Source organism: Strongylocentrotus purpuratus, unplaced genomic scaffold (genome assembly GCF_000002235.5).
Source record: "Strongylocentrotus purpuratus isolate Spur 01 unplaced genomic scaffold, Spur_5.0 spur5_scaffold_16, whole genome shotgun sequence".
NCBI lineage: Eukaryota > Metazoa > Echinodermata > Echinoidea > Camarodonta > Strongylocentrotidae > Strongylocentrotus > Strongylocentrotus purpuratus.
Window position 1 is genome coordinate 4,189,916 of NW_022145601.1, and position 9,751 is coordinate 4,199,666.

At 37.4% G+C, this 9,751-nt stretch overlaps 1 protein-coding gene across 1 annotated transcript; it reads left to right on the forward strand.

Moving 5' to 3' along the window:
* Nucleotides 1–967: 967 nt before the first annotated feature.
* Nucleotides 968–9,528, forward strand: LOC578559 (45 kDa calcium-binding protein). The gene is made up of 7 exons (XM_011673367.2): nucleotides 968–1,106; nucleotides 3,164–3,529; nucleotides 4,608–4,744; nucleotides 5,108–5,221; nucleotides 5,792–5,941; nucleotides 6,418–6,593; nucleotides 7,661–9,528. The coding sequence occupies exons 2-7, from the start codon at nucleotides 3,189–3,191 to the stop codon at nucleotides 7,835–7,837; spliced, it is 1,095 nt and encodes a 364-aa protein (XP_011671669.1). The 5' UTR covers nucleotides 968–1,106; nucleotides 3,164–3,188; the 3' UTR covers nucleotides 7,838–9,528.
* The last annotated feature ends 223 nt before the right edge of the window (nucleotides 9,529–9,751 follow it).

The window sequence follows — 9,751 nt, forward strand, 5'->3', positions numbered from 1 at the left end:
TGCAACTTTATTGTAATAACATGGTACGTTACATTTTGTATTATTCTGAAAAATTATATATCAATTAAACATTGGAGGCTCTCTCTTATATAACTTTATTACATTATTGTATGAGCATACATTCCCGTCATTAGGTGCTTTGAGTATTCATGCGATGGGATATATTGCGAAAAGAATAGTCAAACAGGATGTAAGAGAGAAAGAGAGAGAGTGAGAGAGAGAGGGTAAGCACTATTTTTTTTTTTGGGGGGGGGGCCGTCGAAAATATTTTTAACCCCCCCCCCCCCCCCCCACCCGACCTCTGAGCCGATTTATTTCTTCTCAAAGGAAGCTTGAAGTTCCTTGAAACTTACTATGATAAACCATAATTATGATTATTTACATCCAGCTCGATCATTAAGATTTAACAAGGGGTGATGCTAGCTATAGCAAATTCTTCCAAGTTTCGGATCCAGATCGTAATAGTGTGCTGTGCAGTGTTTCCACTAACTTGTCAACCGTCTTTCTTGGAATAGAACATCAAATTTCCTTTAAAAACTTGACCTTTGAGTGCGATTTGTTTTTTGTTGTTGTTGTTTGCACCAGAATTTAAACTTTAAGCTTCCAATTTTGCGAGAGAGCAAGCCAACAAGTTATGATAAGAGGTAAATGGGTAAAACTATATACGCTTCTAAAGTTTATAAACAAAAAGATAAAAGAGAAGTTTTCACCTTTTCAGTAGGTCTATTCCGTAAATTCCTTTGGCTTTGGATTTTTCTTGAATTTCCTGAAAATCTATGAATCATTTAATCTCCAGATGATTTCATTGACAAAGCATAAATTTCCTAATATTTCCTGAACTTCGGGAAAACCTGGAAAACTGTGACCTATATTTTTCCACGTCGAGTGGGGTTTGGCGATACATTGCAGCACCATTTTGTTATAGTGCTAGTGAGCCCTCTCCGTGAAAAACATTACATTATTTTGGCATTTAATTTGGTCACTGAGCCATGATGAAGATAAACTCCACGTATAAATGCATCGCATTTGACTCGTGAAAAGGCTGTAATACTATAATTAATGGAGCATTAGACTCTAGGCCTATATTTACACGTATTTGATAAAAGGTGAGTTTTCAATTGTTATTTTTATCCAAACACAATTTAGACAAGTAGTTTTACTGAACTGTGAGAGGGTTTTCGTTTCCGTAATTTTTGTTGTGTAGTCCCACGTATTATGATATGCGTATGTTTTTAATGTTTCATTTATGTTCGAAAGAAGATCAGTTGAAGATGGCGAAGTAGAAAGAGGAGGGGCTAGGGGGATCTGCTAGCTGGAGGAGGAGGAGGAGAAAGAGGAGGAAAGAAATTACAAAATGTAGAAACCAGAAATCATTTAGAAAAGAGTAATAAAAGTAGAATTGATCACAAACAACTCCAACATTTGGTCTTTTTCAGTTTTTGGTCTGAGAATAAAATGTAAATCAGAAAATGTCAGTAGAGTCTACAATGAATTAGACCTAGATCTAGACCTATTAGCTTTTGCTTGATGTCTGCCCGACTTGCATGTCTGATTACCAGACATAGGGACCAGGCATGCAGTCAGGTAGTAGACTTCTAGATCGTCTTTGTAAAAATAAGGATCATCCGCATGTTCACAGAAGTTTCATATTTCCGATGCAGACAACTCGCCACAAAGACAACCCGCCACAATACCCTGGACATCTCGCAACAATACCCTGGACAACTCGCCACAGGCGAGTTGTCCAGGGTGGGGTGCCTTTTCGGACAACTCGCCACACTTTTTTCCCCTCATGATTTCTAGATCTAAGATCCCTCATCTTCATGAACTTAGATGAAATTGTCATGTTATGTATTCATTATTCTATTATAAACACAGTCATGACGGGAAACATGGAAATTGTGAGTATTTTGAGAGCTATTCTAAAGAAGAAAGATGATTTTCCTTGCGCTTGCAACAAGACCCACAACAAGAATCTATTTTGGACTGTGCGAAACTAACCTAGAAAATCTAGAAATAAACCACATTTCAATTTTATTTCGCGGGTCAACTGCCCCCTCTCCCATCAGGATGCCAGTGCTTCCAGTACCCTTCCATGAATTCCTACCATTAAAAATTATCAGAAGAGAAAAGGAAATGTACAAAGGATAAAGGGGGCACTTTAGGGGAACCTGAAAAAATGGGGGCACAGTGTCCCCCCCCCCCATGAAGAATGCCGCCTCTGACGAAACTAACCCAGAAAATCTAGAAATAAATCACATTTCGATTTTATTTCGCGGGTCAAATAACCGCCCCCCCCCCCTATCAGTACGCCAGTGCTTCCAGTATCCTACCATTAAACAATTTCTGAGACAGAAAAATGCAGCTGCTATAGACCTCTAGATCTAAATACCGAGAAGTTATCCCAATGATCTGGCGATCGTACGCCTTTGGTTTGTCAAAAATATATTATTGTTGCAAGGGAAATCATCTTTATTCTTTATTCTTTGTAATGACTGTGTTTATAAAAGCACGAAAATCATGAAAAATGACAATTTCATCTAAGATGAGGGATAATAGATCTAGAAATCATGAGGGGAAAAAAGTGTGGCGAGTTGTTCGAAAAGGCACCCCACCCTGGCGAGATGTCCAGGGTATTGTGGCGGGTTGTCTTGGGGCGGGTTGTCTGGAATTCGTGTTTGGCGTCTTGGCGGTGTGAAAAAACAGATTCTGCAATAATTTCTTGATGCGTTTTACATTGACTTTGTACAGAGACTTTCACATCATGAGCGATAAATTCTCGGGAAGATGGACAACCCATAAAAGTAGACGGTGAACTGGTGTTGTTTTCTTACGTGGAATCTGTTTTTTGCATCGCCAGCCAGCAATTTGGGAACCCGAAACCCGCAAAGGGCTGATAAAAAAAAACATCAGCGAGGACGCAACTTGTCCATGTTTACAAGGATATCATCGTTTCTCGGACCAGCACCCTTACTGCTAAAATTATGTCTGGTTTAACATGCCATGAGAACAGATAAAATTGGGCCTCTTGTAGTCGCTGATAATGTCTGTAAAGTGCTTACACAGAAATTGTTGATGTAGCGGAATATTAGTCTATATTATATTATATTATTACTAGACTAATGATGTGTATTTATTTTTTGATAATATTTTTTGTCTTCAGCAAGTCTTCAAATAAAGTTTGGACCATGTCTTTCAGCATCATCAGCATCATGAAGTTGCCTTCACCCTCCCTCATTGTCTGTGCAATAATCCTCACAAATCTACCCTGGGACTGCTTAGCTCGGCCTGCTGTAATTCCAGATGACGGAAAACTGAAAATGGATGAGAATGGCGACGGTAAAAACATTCCAGGTGTACCCAATCCTGAATTATTTCCAAACAATCACATTGATGCTGTGAAGATGGAGAGAAATGGAGCGCTGAATAAAGATTTCCAACAGGAGCTGTTTTGGGGTCCAGCCCATGAGGAGATGACTGACGTACGGGAGGAGGAGGGCAGACTGCGGCTCATGGAAATATTTAAATTGTAAATATTTCTTTCATATTTTCATTTCATTTTGTATTAAAATGTGTAGCATTTTAACGTCAGGCTTAATTAAATGAAATCACCATTTTCCACATCCATCTACTGAATAGATCCAATTCAGTTATTTTATATATGGTGCTCTAGGCTTCTAAGAAGCACTGTTTCTGTCCTAAAACTCAACATTTATTATTTTCATATCTCATTTACTAATAATTATTCAATGAATCCATTATGATTGGCATGTACATGCAATTTGTATAAGTTATGACAAAGTTTTAAGACCAAATTTTGCCCCTCCCACAAAAAAAAAGAGAAAGAAAGATAAAAAGTTTACTCTCATTACATAATATGTCCTAATATTAATCAAATTTGTTGTTTTTCATTAAACCTTTCAAGGGCATAGTAGGGGGGGGGGGGGGTGGACTGTCCTCCCTCGCTGAAATCTTGCTATCACAAAGCCTAGTTTGTTGATACTGTTGAAATTCAGTTATGATTTTGAATTGACTTGTGCACACAACCTACATGTACATGTACAATGAAGCTCCGGCTGCCACTAAATCCTTTTTTTAGTAGGAATGATTCTATTTTGCCTTCTAAAAAGCCTGTCTGTACTAGCTTGGCCAGGGGGGATTAGACCATCCTGTAAGATCACTGACAGATGGTAGTCTCATCGAATCAGCTCTCAATTAACATAAGAAAAAGGGGATCATGGGGGACCAACAGGCACCGATTAGGCATTGTTTGCAATATAGAGGGTGCAAGTAGCTATAAGTAGTACAGTGGGGCTTAAAATAGAATGCTATCATTAATAATAATAATATTTAATTTTTATATAGCGCTTAATACAAATGTCTCTAAGCTCTTTACAAATATACTATTACCCCGGTCATTGGATTCAGTGCTTGCCCGCACACAATCTCCACTCCCTAGGGAGCATTCCAGCCAGGCGATACATGATACTCAAAAACTGTTTGTCCAACAATGACAGTCGCATCCTACCGGGTACCCATTTAACACCTGGGTGGAGAGTAGTAATTGCAGGTTAATATCTTGCCATTTTCGTTTGTCTTTCATCCAGGGCTGACAGAGACGAGGACAAGTTTCTAACGATGGATGAGCTTGCTGCCTGGATTGAGGAGAAGACAGCGGAACATTATTCTGAAGCTGTTTCATCCAGCCGTCAAGGGTTCCCACAAGTAGATACCAACAAAGACGGTAATTCATTTCTCTTTGGTTTCTACTAAAAATCAAGAATGCAGTACAGAGATTAATATTTCTTATATTTGTATGAACATACATTTATATGAGATAGCACCTCATGAAATTAAACATATGAATCAGATGAAGTTTTGCACGTCTTCTGTGAGAATTACCAGACTTGAAAGAAAGGGAAGTAAATAAGATGTATAGAGAAAAGTGAGTAGGAGAGAAAAAGAAAAAAAATGAAAGTAAGAGAAAAGGAATAAGAGAAAGGAAGAAAGAGAGAGAGAGAGAGAGATTATGAATGATGTAAAATTGAATACCGGTAACTTGTTTGAAACCATTCTTTCAATGTTTGTTCTTCTTTTTATTTCTCAGGGTATTTACAGTGGGATGAATACAGGGAGCAGTTCTTCAAGCATAGAGGTTTAGATGAAGAGAAGCTCAAAGCCTACAGGGAAGGCAAGCTCAGTATTGATGAGACATTAGAACGTGAGTATCAGTCACATAGTCAAGTGCCCTGTTTCACAAAGCCTTTTTTCAATAACAAAAGGCAAAAATCAATGACAAATCTGCTGATAACCAATCAGAAGCAAGGATTTCAGTAGCTTAAAACAAAAACTGTCAATTGTCATTGATGACAAGTTTTGTGAAATTGGGCCCAGGTCAGCCATTCCAAGTCACAAGGCTGTTGAAATGATAATAATACATTAAATAAGTTTTGTACATGTGATTCGGTCCCGGGCCAATAAGAGCCCACTGAAACATGGTCTTAAGGCCAGGTTGAATTTTTAAAAATGGTGATTATCTTTAGCAGAGGCTTGTAGTGGTGCCCCTGCTGGGTTCACTCTAATGTTCAAGTGGACCCTCTGTTGATGTTGATGCTTATTTGTATGTGACTGCTAAGACAGCAACTGTGTGCTTGTAGTCTATTGGCCTATAAACAGTCTTGTTCAGCTGGCAGGATATCAAATGTGAATGTAATATCTTGTTGCTAGGTAATCGGGCATAAATTTGAACACATTTTGAAAAATGTCTATTTATTTATTTATGCCCCTACAGAGGACTATGCCATGTATCGTGATCGATGGGACCGGGCGGATGAGGACAATGATAACTCTCTGAGCGTGGAGGAGTTCTTGGCCTTCCTTCATCCAGAGCACTGTAAGAGTATGCTTAGCATGCTGGTTGAGGAAGTCTTACATGATCTCAGTAAGTATGGCCAAAATAGATAATAATAATAATAATGATAGTTTGTTCTTATATGGCGCTTTTCTGGACCAAAGGCCCTCTCAAAGCGCTTTTACAGATATATACTATTACCCCGATCATCGGATTCCGGCTTACCTGCACACAATGTATACACATTCTCCACTCCCTGGGGAGCATTTCAGCCAGGTGTAGTTTTTACAAGGGCACACTTGCTAATATAAAGAAATTAGCTTTCGCATCCTACCCGGTACCCATTTAACACCTGGGTGGAGAGTGGCAAATGTAGATGTCTTGCCAAAGGACATAAGTGGCGCCGTGGGACTTGAACCGTGTCATACTGCATTGTAGCAGGGAATATGTGAAACTTATATGCAGTTTTATTTTCATGTTTGTATTTCAAATAAAAATCTATATGTCGCATTTTGGCAAAGAATATGTGAAAATGATGCCGTTTCAAATTCTTGCTTATCCTTCAGATCAAAATGATGATACTGCTCTGAACCTCCGGGAATTTCTCTCCCTTCCTGACGATGCACACTTGGACTTAGGTAAAGCAGCCAATGACGATGAATGGGTCAGGGAGAGGAAGAATGAGTTTGAAGAAAACATCGACTTGGATGGAGATGGGATAGCAACATTTGAAGAATTAGAAGTGAGTTTTACTTTTCCTTTTTTAAGCTAATATTATACACAAGTTATCACCTCAGTCACACCGCCAAACAGACTCCACACTGGTTCCAACCGCTTCCAACCGCCTTCAAACCAACTGAATCTTGGCCATTCAGTGTAATTAATATTTCTTTCTTGTTGATGTGACTGAGGTATATGGGCCAGTATCATGATTTTTTTTTTTTTAATTTCTGGATGAAAAGTATATTTTGAAACATATATTTCATGACTGCTCGTAACCACCAATAAGTCCTACAAAAGAACAAATAGGGAAAATTACTGACTTCTCTGAATAGATGTCATCAGTACTCCTCAAGTAAACTATTAGTGATGTATATTATCAGACGGCTTGGAAATTCTCCTTAATAAAAACAAACAACAACAGCAATTACCTCAGTCGTCAACAGGTTAAAATAAAACATAACAAACAAACAGAGACCTTTGGTTGCTCTGGAGCTCATAGATAGCTTATTGTTTGCCTATTATTATATTCTTGCTCTTCCAATGGAAGTATGTGTACAGGAGTACACTAAAAGTGGTGAATATTATCAAAAAGCTTGATTCTGAGTATATATTAATATTTCCATCATTACTTTTCTTTCTTTTTGTTGTTATTTCTCTATAACTTTATTGCTTGTAAAAATCCCAGGTCAAACTTTCATGTTATTTTATATTAATGAATAAACATAAATAAATTTCATCAAATAAAATATCTTAAACAGAAAATATCACTAAAATGACAGCAACTAAAGAAATAAATTCTGACAACTTTATTGTTGGTTCTGAACCTAACATAGCATATATTGAGGATGATGATGATTGTTTTATTTTACCTGACTGCTAAGAAATCATGTATATGCTTGTAAGTAAACAAACAGGGGACCGATGGCCTTAAGTCCTCTCCGAGGGACTTGGTAATGAGGATCAGTGCCTTGACTTGGCGTTGAAACCAGGACTTCCCGGTTGCGAGACCACTGCTCTACCACTGAGCCACCATGCTTCTTAGTGCATATATTTACTAGTTGTCTTTTGTGCTTTTCTACCAATCAGAAATACATGGACCCACGCAACAAGCAACATGCAGAGAGTGAAGCCAGACATCTGATGGGAGTGGCTGATATGGATGGAGATGGGAAGCTATCACCAAGGGAAGTCAGCAATAGTTACTTTGTTTTCTTGGGCAGTAAAGTCTACAACTATGCCAGAAACGTCCATGATGAGTTCTAGACCACCTCTAGGGTCCTGTTTCATCAAATCTGTTTCATAAAGTAGAGTAGACATTATTGGATTACTTGTTGAGCACAAGGCTCATCTGCCATATTCAAATCGCGTAAGTCCAGGTTATTTTCTCACATATTACCGGCCACATCTACTATTTTAGTTTATCTGATAACAATATGTGTAAAGCGTTTAAAGATGTTATCTCATATTAACTGTTTTATTTTTCAGATTTATTTATTTATTTATTATTATTTGATTTCAGGCCCTCCTAGAGCTTTGATCAAAACAAATATTAATTAAAATTATACTTTTTATGTCAGTTTATGTTCACGATACCATTATACTTGTTACAAGTATGATAGTATCGTGAACATAAACAGACATCAAAAGTATAATTTACCAAATATCTTGGACTTGCCCATTAACAGATCATAATTTTATATAACCTACTAAACTTGATGAACATGATTGGCTGCGGGCAAATTCTAATTAGAATATTGACCCTTGTTAATACATGAAACAGGGTCCTGCGTAGGCATTTACCATGCTGACTAGTTGAGCTTTGAGATAACAAAAAATAAGTGAAGATGTGCTTAATGAGGCCAAACAAGAATCAGGAGTACTATAGAATGAGAATAACTTGTTTGGATAGCTGGTCTTTCTGTACAGGTTTCACTATTAGATTTTGGATTATTGACCTTTGAGTCAAGATATAACCTCAGTAACACTGCCAAACCCACCCCAGACCAATTTCAACCAATCAACTTTGTGCTTTGGTCCTTTGTTGCTCCGGCGTTGGTCTCTCGGTGTGCCTGGTGTATCAACATTCACCAATGGGGGCCATTGCAACATGTTTGGTTGTTATATTGCCTGCAAAGAGCCAAAAGTACACGATTATCATATTCTGCTGGGAGTCTTAACCAAAAGTTGATGGATTATTAGAATTTAGGATCTCCTGATACAAAATCAACAAAGATTAAATACCATTTTGCTACAAATGGTGATGGCAAAATCGATAAATTAATTGAGGCAAGTAAACATTTATTAAAAAAATGAACAAGATCTAGGAATATTATATGGTAACAAGAGCAATAGAAGACCTGCAAGATTGTGTTACTATTCAGCATTTTTTTTGCCAAAACTTAGATCGTGCCCTTCTTGTTCTCAGCCGCAGAAAGTGCTTATAACTTGAAAAGACTTCCTATATGCTTCTTTATTTAAATTATCACTCGAACAAATAATGTATCAGTTATATCTGTTTAAAAACTTTAGATACAGATGAAAGATCTATATTGTATATATTATCTAAGTGGTGGAAGGATTTACAGAGGGAGGGAGAGAGAGAGAGAGAGAGAGAAAGAGATAGAGAGAGAGAGAGCACTACATGTATTTTTTATTTTGTATATACATGTAAAGCTGCTTTTGCATAACATTCATTTTGCCTTTACCTACAGTGTACTAACATACACATTGCATTTCCAAATGAAAAAAAGGAGTATTTTGATGAGTGCTTTGTTTCAGGTGAGATATACGGTAGTATTTTTCTTTTGTTTTCATTGTGCATTTCACCATTAAAAAATAAACACATGGTGGCATTAATTAAATTAGATATTTAACCAATATTACCCCCAAAGAATAATGATTTTTATTGATTCTGAATATTTACAGCTCCATTTTTATGAAAAGAAAACACTGTGGAGAGAAAAAAAAATCTAAATTGTTTGAAACTGGCTGCCAGCTGGCATAATATGGTGACTGCTCATGTTTGTCTCGCTCCTTTTGGAGAACTCGATCTTCCCTGCTAGATTTTGATATTCAGAAATGCTAATACAGCACATGTAGTATAAAGTGCAATAGTGCAAGTTGGTGGCGATGTGATACTCACCAATACTGTTTTTTCCACCTAATAAAATGAAACAA

Coding starts and splice junctions, on each gene's coding strand:
- LOC578559 (XM_011673367.2), top strand. CDS start 3,189: ATGTCTTTCAGCATCATCAGCATCATGAAGTTGCCTTCACCCTCCCTC. Junction 5,222..5,791: donor TATTGATGAGACATTAGAAC/GTGAGTATCAGT, acceptor ATGCCCCTACAG/AGGACTATGCCATGTATCGT. Junction 5,942..6,417: donor GGAAGTCTTACATGATCTCA/GTAAGTATGGCC, acceptor CTTATCCTTCAG/ATCAAAATGATGATACTGCT.